This window comes from Gopherus flavomarginatus, chromosome 6 (genome assembly GCF_025201925.1).
Source record: "Gopherus flavomarginatus isolate rGopFla2 chromosome 6, rGopFla2.mat.asm, whole genome shotgun sequence".
NCBI lineage: Eukaryota > Metazoa > Chordata > Testudines > Testudinidae > Gopherus > Gopherus flavomarginatus.
In genome coordinates this window covers 102,190,905-102,211,649 of record NC_066622.1, presented here as the reverse complement: position 1 = coordinate 102,211,649, position 20,745 = coordinate 102,190,905, and the positions used below count along the sequence as shown (strand labels likewise).

General features: G+C 43.3%; 1 protein-coding gene across 2 annotated transcripts in view; it reads right to left on the bottom strand.

Moving 5' to 3' along the window:
- PCDH15 (protocadherin related 15) overlaps window positions 1–20,745 on the bottom strand; it is a 1,406,570-nt gene that overhangs the window by 598,951 nt on the left and 786,874 nt on the right. Inside the window, exons 8-9 of one of the 2 annotated variants that reach the window (XM_050959271.1) lie at window positions 7,536–7,550; window positions 6,786–6,851 (exon numbers count right to left, since the gene is read on the bottom strand). In XM_050959271.1, coding sequence (XP_050815228.1) covers window positions 6,786–6,851; window positions 7,536–7,550 — 81 coding nt within the window. The remainder of the gene's footprint in view (window positions 1–6,785; window positions 6,852–7,535; window positions 7,551–20,745) is intronic. The other variant, XM_050959272.1, reaches the window with a different exon arrangement.

The window sequence follows — 20,745 nt, the reverse complement described above, 5'->3', positions numbered from 1 at the left end:
AATATCTATGTAGGATTGTAATAACTCATGTGCACTCCCAATGTGGGAGGATAGTATAACCTGGATGGCCATTAAACAGGCAGTTCTGTGAATCTAGGTTCTGCTCATTTGGGATACCCATCCGAAACAACCAAATTTCTCCAAAAGGCACACACAGGAAGTTGTAAACCATTGTAAAAAAACCTGACACCTAATCATCTAAGACAATTAGTGTATGTGTTAATATAACTCCTCACTTAAAGTCATCCCGTTTAATGTTGTTTTGTTGTTATGTTGCTGATCAATTAGGGAACATGCTCATTTAAAGTTGTGCAATGCTCCCTTCTAACGTTGTTTGGCAGCCGCCTGCTTTGTCTACTGCTTGCAGGAAGAGCAGCCTGTTGCAGCTAGCTGGTGAGGGCTTGGAACCAGGGTGGACTGGCAGCCCCCCTTTCAGCTCCCCACCTCCCTAAGCTCCTTGGGCAGCAGCTGCCCAGCAGGCTAGCAATTGCAGCTGTCCCTCCCCTCACTGCCATGTGCTGCTCCGGCCCTCTGCCTTAAAGCTGCTCCCTGAGACTCCTGCTTGCTGTGCAGGGGGGGAGGAAAGGGGGCTAATGTAAAGGTGTCCCCATCCTCCGTGCTCCTGTACCCTGCTTACCCCATCTTCCATAGGGCAGGGGCTCAAAATGGAGGGAGCCTGAAGCAGCTGTGGTCTCAGAAAGATAATCTAATTAACAAGGCAGTGTACTTAAAGGGGAAATGTGTATATGTCCCTGCATTCCTGCTGCCTTGTAGACTGTGAGAGTTAAACCTTGAGGGCTCAGCCAATTGCTAGTTCATCATTTAGCAGTAAGGGAAATATCCCACCTTCTGACTCCTCCACCTCAACCAAGCTTCATCACTGTGTACCAGTATTAAATCGTTTGTTTAAAACTTATACTGTGTGTGTGTGTGTGTAGTCTTTTGTCTGGTGAAAAGAAATTCCCTGGAACCTAAACCCCTCATTTACATTAATTCTCATGGGGAAATTGGATTCACTTAACATCGTTTTGCTTAAAGTCGCATTTTTCAGGAACATAACTACAACGTTAAGTGAGGAGTTACTGTATATGAAATAATGGCTAGATGCTACAGACAATAGTGCCTGGTAAATGACGGCTTTTTAACTTATGAAGAGGAGGAGGAGAAGGATTCATTCATTCCAGGATTGGTCTTTTGTATCTTCTTCCAATGCCTCACACCTTACCATGCTCTTGCCTCCTGTCACTTGCATTTGTGCCTTTTTCCTTGCAAACTTCTACCTGGAATTCTCTCCTTGATTCAGTGTGCCATGCCTCCTTGCTGTCTTCCAAGTTACTCCTAAAAGCTCACTTCCTTTTCTGGCCTTTATCACTAACCATCCTCTAAGACCCCATCCATCCATACTAGATCTCAGCCCATTGCTGAACCTCACCAGCCACCCCTCATGTGAGAGTTAAGGAGCTGGGAAAAGGTAGTTGGCTCCTTATTGTATTAGATGTTAGGAGCTCCGACTCTCTTCCACAGCTTCTTTAAGAAATGCCTTCCCTTAAGTCCACTTCCAGCTTCAGTATGTCAGGGAACTGAACTCCTTACAGAAAGAGTACCAGCACTGGATACCTGATACATGCTAAGTTATGACAACTTGAAAGCTACTTGCTGACCTATTAAGTCAGGTCTTGGAGCTGCTGGGGGAAAGGAGAAAAAAAAACACTCTGTCTTAATTAATCTGGCAGAGAGAGAAAGATTCCTTACCAGTCCAAAAGTGACTGATCCCAGTGCAGACCAAAATAACTTGGTCCTACATTAATCCCAGGGGTGGGGTGGGGGGGTGAAAGCTGCTGATTCAGGACTGAAAGAGGGCTACATCAGGCAAGACAGGGCATATATATATCCTCCCTCAGTCTGCTGGGAACCAGGGAGTCACCTGAGCCTTTCACCTGACCAGCCCCCAGCTCAGGTCATGCCCACCCCTCCCAACTCTTGCAGGAGGAGAATCCTTAAAGGATCGATGACCCCTTTCTTCCCAGACGGGGAAAGCACATACACACACACCTTTGAGGTTGCAGGTACTGCATCCTCACACCAGATTTACATCAGTGCAGTTCATGTGACTTCAGTAGCATTACATCAGTTTTGCTAGAGTGTCAGATGCACAATCAGCCCTATAATGTTTACATAAATGTGGAAATATAGTGTACAAAAGAGTACTGTGCTTATAAAGGTTTTGTTTGTTTGTTTACAGCTTGGCATTTCAGAAGCTAAAACAAATTTTTTTTAAAACAAGTAATACAATAAAAAACAGGCATTAAATTTATCTTAAAAGAATGTACGGTAACATAAATACAATGCACTTATAAGAGCACTGATTTTCCTTGGTGAAATAATTTGAAATGCACAGTATAAATTTGCCATTGGAAATGTATGTGTACAACTCTGCATCTTAGAAAATTGCATATAGTCCAAATACCTTCCATTATCAAAGCTTCAGTATCACATTTGCAGTTTCCATAGCATACTAAACTACTGAACAATGTCAATTTTAGGCTCAAATGGCAAGTATATTACTATTACAGTAAGAATTGTTACCCTTATTCATATGGGCACGAAAAGGTATTGGATACTGTGATGTGGTTTACACACCCCACACAAACACAGAGGGCATGGGAAGGGCTGGAGCAATACTGGGCCAGGGAAGTTCTACGTCTCAGGCACTGCCGAAGATACCTGGGGAAAGGACTAATACAGAGAGAGCTTCAGCAACCCAGGCAAGGTGGGAAAGGGAGGAGAGAAGCCATTTCCCAGGGGAGGGCTGCCCTGCAACAGCGGGAGAAACAGCTCTTACTGAAGAGGTCCAGCTGTGGCTCTTCCCCCCTCACACACCATAAACCTTTTAGACATTACTCAAGAGGTAGAGAGAACCATGTGCAAGGGCACCAGAGGGTCACCTACACCAGCCCCAAGACTTTGCAGTTTGAAGCAAAGGACTGTAACCCAACAACAACCAAGCCACAAACTGAGGGAGCAGGTATAGTAAGAAGTGGATCAGGGGAATATGTGCAGGAGGTGGGACATGCTGTCAGACTCGCTGTCCCCTGGGCCAGGACCTGGTAGAGCAGAAGGACCCAGGTCCCCCTACCCATCCCAGATTCTCCTTTGCCTAGCCCTGAGGATGGGCAAGATGGAGGGTTACCAGCAAGAAAGCAGACCCAGCTGAATCCCACTCAACAAAAAAACAATTGTACCAATTTATTACTTTTTAGTATAAGTAGGAGGAACAAACAATCTAAAAGAGGTACTATGTGCTTCAGAATATGTAAGTATTCTTACGTAGACAGAAGATTGAAACTGAAAAATAGATGTATACAATCTTCTGTTACACCGAAGAATGTTAAGGTATATCATTAAGTTAATTTTGCATAAATACTATGAAATAAAAAGCAAATAATTCAGTTTATAGTTTTGTTTTGAATGATGGAAATATGATAATGCTATCTACTGAAAAAATACTAATATTGCATTGGTTAGTTATTTCTGCGGGTGTTCAAAATGCAAGGAAAAAAGGCATAATATTTCTTTGAGTCTCCAGGCTCCACTCACAGAAATTGCTGCTAGAATTGCAGCTGTTGCCCCTACTGTATATGTAGATACGATTACTATTGCAATTGTCCTCAGACCAGTCTTTCAGAGCTTCAGCGGACGTGACCCCAAGAAATTTAACACATGGAGAAGGAAAAAATAACCAACTGTTAAAATCCATTCTCGTAGAGCCTTTAACAACATTCATATTATATACAATAGAAATATTAGTAGTATGGGATATGGGAGCAATATGAATCCATAGAATATTAGCAGTAATAGATCTTCATTTTCTCAGTGCAAAAGGACATTAAACCAGCAGCTATACCAGCAGAAGAATTTGCATAGTCCTGAAGGCACATAAGCTTCTACCATTCTAAACAGTACTTTGCTCCCATGTTGTGAGCTCACAGAAACAGTTTTCAGGCAGGCAAGCAAGGAGGAGCAAAGGTGGTCCACTAGTAAGAATCCTTAGTTTTGTATTGCATTGTATTGCACTACATTCTTCTCATATACACCAACAAATATAAAATCACACTGTGTCCTCAACTATCCGCAACTCTTTGCCTAACAAATCTGCAAAACAAAAAGCTGAAAGCAACAACTTCTTAGATACCACAAGTGACACACACTGTATATACCTAGTATAACTCTTATTACTTACTGCTCAAGTGTGCATTTCTAAGTGCTATGTTCTGTTGCATAAATTTAATACAGACATTAAATATCAACAGCTAGGTAATCCTATGGCTCAGCCAGGAGAGATTTTGAACAATAAAGTGAAGTCAGACTATTTTTTTTCTTTTACAAAATTTCATGAGCATTAGCAAGCAGCACCATTGGTTCCGACAGATGCATAAGGTAATATAACAAACCACATGGAAGAGGAAAACAAAGCAATCTTTAGACATCATTGTCATTGTTCCACTGAATTCAGGAGTGGGCATCTCAGAAGATAACAATGCTATTACTCCTATCAAATTGCACGGAAAGCACAACTGGATTCCTTCCCTCACCACCACAGAATTATTCAGAACATTCATTATAATTGTTAAAGGGAGAAAAGGGCTTCAATGGTTTTCAAATGCCATTCAGTTCTGTTTTTAAATACAGCTCAATGTGCTCTAGAGCCAAGGTTTTTAAGACTGACTAGTAATTTTGGGTGCTCAACACTCTGAAAATCATGGCACAGTAAGGTGTGTCAGCCTGAGAAGTCAGAAGCTGAAGCAATCAAAATAACCATTCACTTTTGAAAATCTTGGTCAAGATATTTAGAAAGTGCATACAACTCTGAGCCCAGATAAAATTTTCAAGCGCCCCAGGAACCTAGGTTCCATTTTCAAAGTCAGTGACACGTGGTTCCTAAGTCACTCAGGCATCTTGAAAATTTTATCTCTTATCATACTTCCTCTTTGCTTACTGCAGTTTTAAAATATATGATGAAACAATGAGTATTATATTTCAAAGTTGTTATTTTTTGAAACTGACCTGTACACTGTAACCCAAATTATTACCATACTGGAGAATAAAAAGAATAGCGAGCATAACGACATCTATCCAGTTGAAGACCCACTTACTGTTTTTGTATTGTCAATTAAACCTTCAATTATTTTGCTTGAGGGAAAGAAGTTGATGATAACTGAAAAGAATTTTGAACTATTGTACTATATATTACTGTATATATTCAATCATAAGCCGGTTCGTTCATAAGCTGACCCCCCCACAAGATGGACAAGTAAGAATGGAAAATTTTTAGGACCCATTCATAAGCCGATCTTATAATTCAGGGGTCAGCAAACTTTGGCTCCTGGGCCATCAGGATAAGCCGCTGGTGGGCCAAGATGGTTTGTTTACCTCGAGTGTCTGCAGGCATGGAGATAAACCAAAGTAAACAAAGTGTCCCAGTGTGCCAGCTGCTTACCTTGAAGGGCCGGGACAGCAACTGGTGGGGAAATGTTTTTTGGGGGGAGAAGCTGGGGGTCAGGGGAGTAACTCTTGTGACCACCCCCCACATGACCCTACCCCTAGCCCGGGACCCCCACATTCTCCCTATCCCATCCCTTCCTACCTTATCTGGGGCGGATGTCTCTGGCCTGGCTAGAACTGCTCCAGCAGGCTGGGCAGTGCAGCCACCGCATACTCCAGTGGGCCAGACCGGGCAGCGCAGTCACAGCATGTTCCAGCGGGATGGGCCGGGCGGCACGGCTGCAGCGTGCTCTGGCAGGCCAGGCAGTGTGGCTGCAGCCTGCTCCAGGGGGAGGGGCCAAGCGGCACGACTGCCGCCTGTCAGCCCCGGAGCTGCAGCTGCTTTGGAGGCTGGAGGCAGGGCAGCATGGTCAGAAGCCGAGAGACTCTGGCCCTGCCTCTTCCCTTCTAGCTCTGCCTGGCTATGCTGCCTCTCCTTGCTCCCTCTGTTGGTGAGGAGGGGCTGTATCCCACCTCTCCCTCTCTATATCCATGCATAAGATGACCCCTTTCTCTGGTGCTTCCCTTTTTTACAAAAAAAATTCAGCTTATGAATGAGTATATACAGTATATGAAGCATTTGATAATGAAAAAAATCAGTACTAATACAATAAATCGAAGATACTGGGCATTTAAGATTGCTACATTTAATTCTTTAATCTAGCAGAACAAACTAGCAGATTATTTGTAAATTTGATTAACCAACATGGAATAGATTAGCAAATAGCTGTAGATTAGCAAAAATGAAAACACTGATAAAAACAATTTATGTATATATGTTGCTATTGCATACGTGGCAAGGACTGACCAAGTATTTTTCCCTCATGAAAAAATAAAACTCAGTTACTTGGTACATTATTTGAATATTAGCAACTGAACAGATGTACTTACTCTGTGATGAATCCTAAACGATTATGGTATAGATACTCTTTTTAATACCAATCACATTATCACATAGACTATTTAGCACCAAGAAACAAGTTACCAAGATACATAATTTAAGGAAATAATGGAATAAATAGGAATTTTTGATTACTTTTATTCTGATGTTTTAAAACTACACATGGAAGACATTATTAATGATATTCCCAGAGCCTAATATTTTAACCCTGCTACTGTGGTCATAATTGCAAAGTGAGTATATTCCACCAGTGTTGATTTCTTAACAGTGATCACTATAGATCCGAGAGTAAAGCTGCTAATAGCCCAGGTAATTATCTTGTAGAAAAAAGCAGCACACTCACCATTTCGGCTTTCTTCATCAATAGGAACTATTGTGGCTGGAGGACCTGCCCTGGCCAACTTGCAGTCTATAAACATGAAAACAGAAGTTATTTCTAACTCCACAGTAAGGTCTCTATATTGTATTCTATATAACAATCAGGCTGAGATAGTGGTCATTGAAGCAAGATAAGGCCAAGATAATTGTTAGCTAATAACTGGTATAAAGGGCCCAAACTCAAAGTTTTTATTTAATCTTTATTCAAATTCTAATTGAAGTAAATGGGAGTTTTCCTGAGAAAGTACTGAATTAGAACCTCAGGATCTGGCCCATCATGCAAATGAAAATTTCACAACCTGCTCTCATTATGAATTGTTGTACTAGTTTCTATTTGTTATGACACTTTTACTTTTAATGTCATGAATACACACATCAAGTCTTTGCCACATCACAACACAATACAATTCACTTGCTACATCATAAACTTATATTCATGTTCCTCTAAATATACCAGTAGGGACCACTGTGAAGCAGAAGTCCTTCAGGACAAAAATAATGTAATGGTAATTTAACCCAGAGAACATGAAGGAATGATTAAAAGGGATACATTGTAATTAAGTTTCACAACAGAAACAAATGATTGGAATTTAGTTGCAACAAAAGGATCTAATTAAAAAGAGAGTGAACAGAATTTTAATAATGTTCTAAAGAGAATAAAAATGAAAAAAAAACAGACAAGCAATGTTCAAGAAGTTACATTTTGCCATCTTACCCTCATATTGCCAGTCTGGAGTCAAAAGTTTAGAGTCATCAATGGAAGCAGAACAGAATAATGAAAGAAAATAAGTAAGATTTTGTTGTAGTTGTTTAAAGATAGATTTTAGGACATACAAAGCAGTACGCTGAGAGCTACTAAATACAAATGTGTAGCCTATTAAATTAACAGATAAGGGCATGTATACAAAATTTGATGTGTGTATTAGAAGCAGCTGAGCTATATAGACTAAACAGGAGAAAAATCTTGTTTACTCCTTTAAACCATACACTGGAGAAATGCTGTTAGTTTACAATACTAAGCACTTTTCACCTTCAAAGAGTCTCACAATACCGCTGAAATGGGTAGGTGAATTGGTAAATCTTACTGTTCTCATTTCACAGATTTGTAAAGATATTTAGGCATAACTCTGCTAAACATTGGAAGGTCTAAATGACTTAAATGGCTAAGGGCTTGGCTATATGGAGAGTTAGTGTGCAGCAAGGGGTGTGTAAATCTACACTGCTCTACCCTGCCATGCACTAAGTGGTCATGTGGACACTGCTGTCATGCACTAAAAGTTCTGTAGTGTGCAGCAGGCTGGTGCACTGTAGGTTCACACCCCAGCTTGCTGCACACTAAATCTCCATATAGACATGCCTTTAATGCCTTTTCAAAAGTAATTTAGTCTCCTAGGAACCTAAGACTAATTGAAAGTCAATGGGACTTAGGTGCCTAAATACATAAGCTACTTTTGAAAATGGGACTTATCTATCTAAGTCACTAAGGCCTTGCAACACTGAGCAAAGCAATACCTTTAAATATCTGAGAGAGACAAGCTTTCGAGCTCCACAGAGGTCTTCTTCAGGAAAGCTCAACATTGTCTCTTCCACCAACAGAAGTTGGTCAAATAAAAAAACCTCAGCCACCTTGTTTCTCAGTTATCCTGGGACCAACATGGCTACCACAACATATTTAAAAATCTGGGGCTAAGCAACTTGCCCTGGCCACAGAGAGGACTCTTTAAGGCTGCATCTACATATAGGAAAATTAGGACCTGTATTCCTCAACTGGTGATAGCAGAGGTGGAGTCCAGAGAGCACACAGAACTCAGATGTTTCTAACCATCATGTGCTCTAAATCTAGTCAGGTCAGTGACAGAAAACACAGTGATATAAATGCCTTTTTCCAATTTACAGTAGGGATTTTACTTTTGCTACTCCCAATGCAACTACTCGGTGACTCATTACAGGTTCTTATAGACTCAGACTTTAAGGTCAGAAGAGATTATCACAAACATCTAGTCTGACCTCCTGCATATCGCAGGCTACGGAACTTCACCCACCCACTCCTGAAACAGACCTCTAATCTCTAGCTAAGTTACTGAAGTTCTCAAATCATTGTTTAAAGATGTCAAGTTACAGAGAATTAATCACTTACACTAGTTTAAATCTGCCAGTGAACTGTGACCCATGTTGCCAAGGAAGGTGGAAAACTCCTCCAGGTCTCTGCTAATTTGACTCCGGGGAAAATTCCTTTCTGACTCCAAATATGGCAATCTGTTAGACCTTGAGAATGTGGGCAAGACCCACCAGGCAGACACTACACAGAATTCTTTCCCAGGTAACTCGGAGTCTGCCCCATCTAGTGTTCTGTCTCCACCCACTGGGGATTTTTGCTACTGGCAGCTGTGGATGGGCCAAGTGCCATTGTAGGCAGTCTCATCATTCCAGCCCCTCCATAAACTTATCAAGCTCAGTCTTCAAGACATTTAGGTGTTTTGCCCCCTCTGTTCCCCTTGGAAGGCTGGTCCAGAACTCCACTACTCTGATGGTTAGAAACCTTTGCCTAATTTCAAGCCTAAACTTATTGATGGCTAGTTTATATCCATTTGTTTGTGTGTCCACATTGGGGCTTAATTTAAATAACTCCTCTCACTGCCCTGTATTTATCCTTCTGATGTATTTATAGAGAGCAAATCATAACTCCCCTCAGCCTTCTTTTGGTTGGGCTAAACAAACCAAGTCCTCTCATAAGGTAGATTTTCCATTCCTCGGATCATCCTAGTAGCACTTCTCTGCACCTGTTCCAGTTCAAATTCATCTTTCTTAAACATCGGAGACCAGAATTGCATACAGTATTCCAGAGGAGGTCTCATCAGTGCCTTGTACACGGGTATTAACATTTCCCATTCTCTGCTGGAAACACCTTTCCTGATGCATCCTAGGACTGCATTAGCCCTTTTCATGGTGATACGACCTTGACAGCTCACAGTCATCCTGTGATCCATCAATACACTCAGGTCTTTCTCCTCCTCTGTGGCTTCCAACTGAAAAGTTCCCATGTTATAGCAATACTTCTTGTTGTTAGCGTCTAAGTGCATGACCTTGCACTTTGCACTATTAAATTAAATCCCATTTCTATGACTCTAGTTTACAAAGTCATCCAGATCTTCTTGTTATGATATTCTGGTTCTCCTCCATATTGGCTATACCTCCCAACTTTGTGTCATCTGCAAATTTTGTTAGCATACTTTCAATTTTTGTACCAAGGTCAGTAATAAAAATGTTAAACAACATTCATGCCAAGTCTGTTCCCTGAGGAGCTCTACTAGTAACCTCCCTCCAGCCGGACAGTTTAGCTTTCAGTATGACCCATTGTAGTCTCTCCTTTAACCAGTTCCTTATCCATCTTTCAATTCTCATATTAATCCCCATCTTCTCCAATTTAATTCATAGTTTCCTATGTGGAACTGTCTCAAATGCCTTACTGAAATCCAGGTAGATTAGATCGACTGCATTTCCTTTGCTAAAAAATCAGTTATCTTCTCAAAGAAGATCAGGTTGGTTTGGCACAATTTACCCTTTGTAAAAGCATGTTATATTTTTTCCCCAATCATCACGCACCTCTGTCCTTAACTACTTTCTCTTTCAAAATTTGAGACCGTGCATACAACTGAAGTCAAACAGGTTGGTAGTTTCCTGGATCACTTCTTTTCTTTCCTCACAAATAGGAACTATATCAGCAATTATCCAGTCATAGGATATAACCTCAAGTTTACAGATTCGTCAAAAATCCTTGCTATTGGGCTTGCAATTTCATCTGCCAGTTCCTTTAATATTCTTGGATGGAGATTATCCAGCTCCACTGACGTAGTTCCATTAAGCTGTTTGAGTTTGACTTCCACCTTGGATGTGGTAATTTCTACCTCCATATCCTCTTGTTGCCATTAGCCATCCGGCTACAACACCTAAGCTCTTTATTAGCCTAATTAAAAACTGAGGCAAAGTATTTGTTTCTTTGTTGGGCCATATCTAGATAATCTTTAATCTCTACCCCATCCTCAGTTCTTAGCGGTCTCACTTCTCTCCTTGTTTTCTTTTTATTTATGTGACTATAGAACCTTTTACTATTTATTTTAATTCCCTTTGCAAGGTCCAACTCTGCTTGGCTTTTGACAGTTTTAACGTTATCCTTACACTTTCTGATCTTCATGAGGCACCTTTCCTTGCCGATATCTCCCAGTCCTTGTAGGCTTTCTGCTTTCTCTTAATCACCTGTTTGAGATGCTTGTTCACCCAGTTTAGTCTGCAACCCTTCCCTATAATTTTTACCCCTTCCTGGGGATGCAGGGTTCGGAGAGCTTCTGCAACTTTGATTTAAAGTAATTCCAAGCCTCATTCACATTCAGATCCTTGATTTCTTCAGTCCAATCCACTTCCCTAAGTAATTCCCTTAATTTTTTAAAGTTTAGCTCTTTTGAAAGGAAGGACCCTTGCTGCAGATCTATCCTTCCATTTAGTTTAATTTAGATGATCACTAGAACCAAGGTTGTTCTCTACAACCAGTTCTTCTATGAGGTCCTCACCAAAACCAATCTAAAATGGAAACCAATTGGTTCAGCAACTATTTAGTAAAGAAATCTGTCAGCTATCATATCCAGGAAAATCTGGGCCCTACTATTATTAGCAGCACTTGTCCTCCAATCTATATCTGGGACATTAAAGTCTCCCATAATCACGCAATTCCCAGTAATATTTATTTAATTAAAAATATTAAAGAGGTCTCTATCCATATCCAGATTGGATCTGGTGGTTTGTAACGCACCCCAAGCACTGTATCAGGGGAACCTCTAGTAGCCTTTTTTCCCAAAGTGATTTCAGCCCAAACAGATTCTCTTATCCATTCCATCATTTCTAATTTCTTTACAGTCTATCTCATCATTAATATACGCTACCCTGCCACCTACTTTCCTAGGTTCTATTTTTCCTAATGTAGACAAAGTCTCTAAGGTAGGTTTAAAATGCAGGAGGTATTTATTTAATTCTGTGATCAGGTCAAAACACTAGAGAACAAATTTCTTTAGCACGAAACTTTTGTTTACCAACATCTTTGTAGTTCTACAGATGACTTTATTAGCAAGGCCAAGTTTTTAAGACCAAAGGGAGAGGGATCATTAGTGTAGGGAAGCAGAACATACTACGTTTGTTAATGTTAAATTTGCACTGGGTTGTAAATAATGACAAAATGAACAATGATAACTGCAATAATACTGATAACTAATCGCTAACTATAACACTTTTGGTAATTAAATTCTAAATTATTTCAAGCCAATCTAACAAAACCTTGCTTTGGAAATAAAAGCATAGGGCCCTCTCCCCACCTGCATCTCAGTGAAATTTCTTGTATTTTTTTCATACAAGTCTGCACACATTTTACATCTATGTGTTTTGTAGTTCAGGGCTTTTATACTGTGTTCCTTAGGGACTCTAAAAGGATGTTTATTGAACAGTATGCTATTGATTTTTACATTCTGCAGTTTGATTGGCATACATGGACTGAATAGTATCAGTACAAGATATTTTGTATGTTCCAAAATGTTCTTTCATGAATTAGATTTTACATGTCAGTGAGCACTGAGACACTAATTCACATATTAAAAAGGGTCTAAGAGGGAAAAATAGACCCATCTGAAAAGCACAGCTGTCATCTCATTACATTTTTCTCCACTAGGAGCACATCTGTGGGGAAACAATTAGTGATTGCATGTTCACTAGAGATGAAAAATCATCTTGTTCTGATTCTCTTTTTTTCACAGCATGTTGTTATAAAAATGCCATTAATGTAAATGATGTAACTCTAATCATTGCTAGAAGTTGACTGTAATTCTTGTCAAGAGGTTTACAGTTAGGCTAAATGAACATAAATAAAAACAAACTCCACACCAGTTTGGTATAATGGTCTCTCCAAGGTACTTTCACTACTGGTTTGTGTCTTCTCATTGCTGAGTGGCAACCAACTCATTGAATGATGACCCAGTGGTTCAGCAGTCATTTATCATATAATAGGTTAGCATGATAAGCAACTAATCAACTAATGAATTTAAAGTGAGGCCATTTACACTTCCAGGAATTACACATGCTTTATTAAACACAAATATTTTCTGAAAATTAAACCAATTTCCTATTTTTTTCATTGTATTAACTATTCTTTCATGATCATGTCTTTCTCCTCGTTATACCTCATCTTCAATTGCACTCAAATAGTTTTTTGGGTTTTTTTCTCCCCATGTCTTCTTTAGTAGTTTGTATAAGTAAGGAATACTAACAAACAATCTTACATAATTGTGGTGCAGTTTCTATTTAAAGACAGGCAAGGATTTTGTAAATTATGGTGAAAAAAAATTATGAAGAGTGGGGCTATAATGACTATTACATTGGAAATTAGAAGCAAACAGTGTTATATCAAGGATATCCTTAGTCAGGGATTTGTAGAAAAAGTTATTACAAATAGCAAAAGTTACCTAAATGTATTATGCATTAAAAATGAATTAAAGTTAGATGAGGGTTGTAGCCAGAATCCAATTGTAAGAATGGGGAGAAGGAGGGTGAATAGGATGCCCAATGAAAGTCTAGACTATGGATTATCCTTGTGTTACACAGAAAACATGTTTGCTGAGGAGGTTCATACTTTTATTGGACAGGTAAGAACTTCCTTAATATATTTAATTTCACCCATGACAGTCCCAGTTAAAACTCAGAGCAGTCTCTCACAATGCAATCTATGTCTTTCTCCCATTCAAAAAAAAAAAAAAGAGTAATGATGTGGCTTTGTTTATCATAACATTCATCAGCACATAATGCACGAATTACTGTACAGTTTCAGTATTCTTTAAATTGCCAATCAAGCAGCTAGAAGGACACAACATTTTTTGTCTAAAACTTTTAATAAAATGGATGTGTTGTAATATCTGCCCTTTTATTTTTTATTCTTTTATTACCAAAAAAAATGGTTATTTACCTTTCGTGACTGTTGTTCACCTCCATTCTATATTAGGTGTGCACGTGCCACGTGCACGAGCGTCAGAAATTTTTTCCTTAGCAGCTAACATCGGGCCGGCGGGGCCCCCGCCTGAGCAGTACCACTGTGCCGTGCATATATAACCCCGCTGGCCCGACCCCCTCCAGTTCCTTCTTCACGATGACTCCGACAGAGGAGTAGGAGGGCGAGTGGTGGAATGGAGGTGAACAACACATCTTGAAGAACAACAGTTACGAAAGGTACGTAACTGTTTTTTCTTCATTGAGTGCTTGTTCATATCCATTCCACATTAGGTGAATCACAAGCTTACCTTTGGAGAGGGGTAGGAGTCATGGAACAATTGATTAAGGATCGTCCAGCCAACCACTGCATCCTCTAGGGCCTGCTGGTTGACTCATAGTGGGTCATAAAGGTATTCACCAATGACCAGATGGCTGCTCTGCAGATCTCCTGGATCAGGACCTGTGCCAGGAAAGCCGCTGAAGCTGCTTGCGCCCTGGTCGAGTGGGCTGTGACCATCGGGGCCGGAACACCTGCAAGGTCATAACAAGCCCGAATGCAGTCTGTAATCCAGGAGAAGATTCGCTGCACCAACACAGGGAGGCCTGTCATCCTTTCCGCCACGCCCATGAACAGCTGCGTGAATTTAGGAAAGGGCTTGGTGCACTCCAAGTAGAATGACAACACTCAGCGGACATCCAGGGAGCGCAGTCTGTGGTAACTCGGGTCCGCATGGGGTTTGGAAAAAACAGCGGCAGACAAACGTCCTGGCCTAGATGGAATTGTGAGACCACCTTTGGGAGGAACTTGGGGTGTGGGCAGAGCTGCACCTTGTCTTTATGAAATACTGTATATGGCACCTCCGAGGCGAGTGCTCTCAGCTCAGATACCCTTCTGGCCAAGGTGATGGCTACCAGGAACGCTACCTTCCAGGAAAGGTGGAGGAGGGACCAGGTAGCAAGGGGCTTGAACGGGGTTCCATGAGCTTAGAAAGGACTAAGTTGAGATTCCATGGAGGGCCTGGGGGGGCGTGAGTGAGGGAACACCCTCTCCAGCCCCTTAAGGAACCGCTCCACAATTGAGTTGGAAAAAAACGAGCCCCTTGAAAACACCGGGTGGAAGGTGGAGATGGCCAGCAGATGCACCCTGATCAAGGACAAGGCCAGCCCCTGCTGCTTGAGGTGCAGTAGGTATTCTAGAGGCACCGCAGGTAGGCACCGCAGCCTGGCGTGGCTGAATCTGTTGAGGTCCACACCAGCACAAGGACCTCTTCCACCTTGCTAGGTAACTCGCCCTGATAGAGGGCTTACTACTACCACTAAGTAGAAACTGATGCACAGGAAGGGAGCACTGGCTCTCTAAAGCATTCAGCCATAGAGCTTCTACTCCATCAGATGGAGTGACTGCAGGTCAGGGTGGAGGAACCGCCCTCAATGATGAGGTCCCGGTGTAGGGGCAGGGTTACCAGGGCTTCCACCAACAGCTCCAGGAGCGTGGTGAACTAGTGCTGGTGAGGCCAGGCTGGGGCGATGAGAAGGACCATCGCCCCATCTCAGCGCACCTTGAGCAGGACCTTGGCACCAGAGGAAGTGGGAGGGGGGAGAACGTGTATTTCAATTCCTCTCCCCACAGGAATGCGAACGCGTCTGCTATTAAGCCCAGGCTGCGGCCCTGGATTGAGCAAGACTGCGGGCACTGGGTGTTGCCCCTGGTGGCAAACAGGTCTACCCACTTGCAGAAGAGCGTATACATGACATTCACTCTGAGGGTCCACTCATGCATGCGGTACGACCTGCTGACGTGGTCTGCCAGTTCGTTCCACTCCCCCAGGAGATGTGACACCTCGAGGTGAATGGTGTGGGCTATGCAAAAGTCCCAGAGGAGGTCAGGCTCATGGCAGAGCAGTGAAGAACAGGCTCCATCCTGCTTGTTTATGTAAAACATGGCGGTCGTACTGTCCGTCAGAACTGTCACGCTGTGACCACTCAAATTGGCATGAAAGGTCTGGCAGGCCAAATGAACCACCCTGAGCTCCTTCACATTGATATGGAGAGACCGCTCCGCTCCCGATCACAAACCCTGAGTCCTGAGGTCCCCTAGGTGAGCACCCCATCCGAGGTCTGACGCATCCATCACAAGCATCAGGTCCAGCTGCTGTGCAGCAAAGGGGATGCCTTTGCAAACCACAGTCTGGGACAGCCACCACTGCAGGGAGTCTAATACGTCCCCCAGGGCAGTTACTACCAAATCCAAGGAGAGGTGTCTCTGCCTGGGCAGTATGCACGGGCGAGCCAAGCATGCTTGACCACATGCATGCATGCTGCCATGTGGCCCAGCAGCCTCAGGCAGCATCTGGCTGTTGTAATGGGAAACTGGCACAGGGAGCTCACTGCTTGCTGGATGGCCAGGAATCATGATACTGGGAGGCTCGCCTTTGCCTGTACCACACCTAGGACTGCCCCTATGAATTCCACTCTCTGAGTTGGAATGAGGGTGGACTTAGGGACGCTGACCAGGAGCCCCAGCATGCGGAATAGTCTTGGGGCCACTTGCCCTTCGGACTGGACCGCCAGGAGCCAGTCGTCAAGGTACGGGTAAACTCGGACCCTCTGCCTCCGTAGGAAGGCCGCCACTACCGCCATGCATTTTGTGAACACCTGTGGGACCGCAGCTAGGCCAAACGGGAGAACTGTGAACTAGTAATGTTCTTGGTTCACAGTGTAGCGCAGTAATCGGCGATGTGCAGGGTGGATGGCGATATGGAAGTATGCGTCCTTCATGTTGAGGGCAGCATACCAGTCTCCTGGATCCAGGGAAGGGATGATGATGCCCAGAGAGACCATGTGGAATCGGGCATTGACCAGGAACTTGTTGAGCCCACACAGGTTCAGAATGGGTTGAAGGCCTCCTTCAGCCTTGTGAATGAGGAAGTAGCGGGAATAGAACCCATTCCCAATTAGATTCTTTGGTACCAACTCTACCATCCTCACCTCCAGGAGAGTGTGAACCTCCTCTTCCAGGTGCTCGTGAGAAGGGTCCCTGAAAAGGGATGGGAGGGCTGGGAGGTAGGCAGGGAGGAGAACTGCAGCATGTAAGTGCCTCACGCTGTGCATAACACCCAATGGTCCGACATAATGCTGGACCACACATGGGAGAAGCGGGACAGGTGATTCAGGAAACAAGGGGATGGATCTGATGATTGGTCTGGTATGCTGTCCTCGAGCACATGTTCAAAAGCCTGGTTTAGGGCCGGTCTGAGACTTATGCTGTCCTTGGCTCTGGCACGGCCTATTGGAGCTATTGTTGTTATTATTATGCTGCCTCCTGTTATCCCCATTTTGCCTGCAATAGGGCTTCTGCCTAGGACAAGACTGGTAGTGACGCTGAGGAGGAGACTGTGGCTTGTAGGGCTTTCTTTGGGTCGCCGGGGTGCTGCCCATAGCGCGCTCTCTCATTTACCGTCATAACTTCCAGGGAACATGGGCTTGGGTGGCAAAACAAGAAGTTGTACCCCTTTGATGGGGCAAAGTACTTGTGTTCCACACCTTTGGCTGTTGGAGCGTGGAGGCCACAGTTCGACAGTATGGTCTTAATGAGCGGAAGCGCTATTCTGGATGGACCTCTGAACTCAGAATGTCCACCATGGGGTCCTCCTGCTCAACCGTCTCCTGGGCCTGTAACCCCAAGTTAAGAGCAACCTTATGCAGCAGGTCTTGGTGGGCTCTGTAGTCTTATTGGCGGCAGTCCTGATACCGCTGTGCCTGCCACCACTTCATCTGGGGATAATGAGGAGGTCAGCAGTTGCTCCGCTTCCTCTTGCTGGTCCCCCTGGTCCCTCTCCCCTGGTGGAGGGGCTTCCAGCTCGGGCTCGGACAGCTGACCCTGGGGCGGCACCGGACTTGGTGCTGATTTCTCCGGTCTCTTGTTTGGCAATGGTGCAGGCGGTCTGGATGCCATAGCTTCCCATGCGGAGGAGCGTTGGTGTGAGGACCGGGACTGGTGCACCGAGTAGCTGGCCCTAGAGGGGTCCAGAAGGGCCAGTGTCCCAGTGGTCCCCACTGGGGTTGCCACCCAGCCTGGTATTCTCTGCTGTCCGGTGTGGGTAACTGTATCGGCCCAAGTCAGTGCTGGACTCTGGCGATGCCGAACATGAAGGCTATAGCCGTACAGTCGACCTGTGCTGGCAGGAGGCCGACGAGTGGCTTCTTGACAATCGAGAATGGGAACAGTATCAGTGCTCCCAAGACCTGGACCAGGACCGATGACTTCTGGAAGACTTTGACCATGGTCGGCTTGCCTTCTCCTGATGCCAGTCTCTGGAGGGTACCGAAGAGTGTCGGGTCCCTTGCACTAACCCCATGCGCTGACTCATCTCCGGTACCAAGGCTTCCTTCTGCGCCGTGGTAACAGAGTCCACAGACTTGACACTTGACCAGGACCAATGCCAGGATTGATGCTGGGAAAGTGTCCTCGAATGGCACACCATTGCCAGCTTTCCCCTTGATGGCACTATGGGCCCAGTTGCCGGAGGCTAATCCCAGATCAGGAGGGGACTCACTGCTGACAACCTGATGAGGTCCTTTGCCGCCACAAAGGTGTCAGGTGTGGAAGGCTGATCTATTACTCCCTGAAGCCTGTCGTCCTCACTGAATTCACTTAGGGTTGGACCTAGTGGGACTTGTGGCGCCAGTGCCATGGGTGCTGGTGCCGACACAATGTCCATCTTGCTCTTTCCAGTGCCTGGGCCCTTAGATGGTGCCGGTCTCCTTTATGGGGAATGTCCGTGCCATTCTTGGTGTGTCCCAAGGCCAAACTAAAAGGAGAATGAGCGGTGCCAGGGCCTACTTTTCTCCATGGCCAATGGCTTGCAGTGCTTGTCTGGCACCAGGTCTCTTGACGATTCCGGGGCACTCCGCACCAAGGAGGCTGGAGCCAGTGTCGGGTGCTCTGGGCCTGATGGCTGCAGCACTGCTTCCATCAGCAACTGCTTCAAGTGAAAGTCTCTTTCTTTCTTTGTTCTAGGCTTAAACACCTTGCAAATCTTACACTGCTCTGTTTGGTGTGCTTCCCACAGGCAACATAGACAGGAGTCACAGGGATCACTAACTGGCATGGGCTTGCAGCATGTGGTGCAAGCCTTAAACCTGTGGGCCTGCAGCATGCCCTGTGGCTCAGGGCGGGTGCTGGAAGCCTCCAAGCACCTAATCTATTAAGTGTTCACAACAATAGAATGCTAACGAACTGATAGCAGCTAAGTACTCTAAAGCTAAGGGATTGCTTCTCCTAAGAGAGCAAGAGGTTGTTCCAATGTCATCACGGACAGTAAGTAGTAACTGGAGGGGGTCGGGCCAGTGGGGGTACATATGCACGGTGTAGTGGCGCTGCTCAGACTGGAGCCCCACCAGCTCAACAGGTACTGCTAAGGGAAAAGTTTCTGATGCTCACACATGCCTAATGTGGAATGAACGTGAACAAGCACTCGTAGAAGAAGAAAGAGCTTCAATTAGAAAGAGCTTCAATAGTGAACGATTGTCTAGACAATGAAAATGAAGTAGTGGTAATCATGCCTAGCTGCAGTGCTAATGTTGAATTGCATCTTTTTAAAGGATATTTCACTGGAGGTGCAAAATATGCATCTTCAATATGGTTCTCAAGTTCTATCTTCTTTGATGACTTTTATGATGTTGCCACTGCAATTCAGCGTTTGGCTTCAACGTTAGAGAAAGGAAACCTGCGTCACAGTTTCTGTGCTTAATAAAATTGTTCCTCTTTAAATGTTGCTTTGACAGGTTCTTCTTTCTGCCAGTAATTTTCAGCAACAAATCTGTAAGATTTGCCTATCCAACAAAGATGTTTTTCATAAAAACTGGAAGAATTGCTAAAATGGGACAATTTCTTTTCATCATGTACTCTCTTTAAAAAGAGAGAGCCTTCTTCTCTTTAAATAGCAGAAAGCAAAAACACTACATTAGATCATTTCATACAGATATTCTATGATTCTATTCAAGTTTTTTTTGTTGATTTTAGACATATTCACTTTGATGAAAGCTCACAAAGGAATGAGATTCTGATGTGTGATCATATTGGATGTCTACTCTCTAACAAAAAACAAGTTGACCTTGAAATTCCCAGGCATAATGGAGCAGTTATGAAAGTCAAGTAATGTAAACCTAATGAGAACACATTAATGGAAGGCAGAAATTTAACTACATAAATGAAAGACCTTAGCAAATATGTATTTTCTCTTCATTAATACAATTTACTGTTTATAGTACCTGACTACAATAGTATTTATGATCAGATTTTACTATAAAAGCTATGCCATATTTTTATAAATGTTTAGTGTTGCTATTACCCACAGAAAGGATTAATAGCCACAGCTTTGTACCATCACCTTACTCAGCTTCACCCATTTTTGAGATCTACAAGCCTTTCTCTAATCTTTTTTTTAAAACCGAAGACTACTCAATGCATAAATGCTACATATATCACCCAGAAAGCACCGACAATAGCATTCTCAAATTAATTTAATCAGTAACTTGAATTATTAAATTAAATCTTAATGTATAAAGGCATTTTATGTCTAGAGTTGCCTCTAACAAATATATACTTCTGTAATAACATTAGCCTAAGAACACTAAAGATTTGGGCCCCTCTTTACACAATGTAGGATCTGTCAAGTCATTATGTTTTATATCATCCACTATGGGCACCACCCATCCATGTCAAGCATAAATTCCAAAAGCTGAGAAGCAGGAGGTTTTGGCTTTGTTCTTGGTGAACAATGTACACTGGACCCTTGCTAGAACACGGGATTTGGGATCCATGCACGGTATCGCGTTAACGCGGGGACTGCATTAAAATGAATTTCAATTAAAGTAATTAAATTTGGGATCCATGGCCCAAC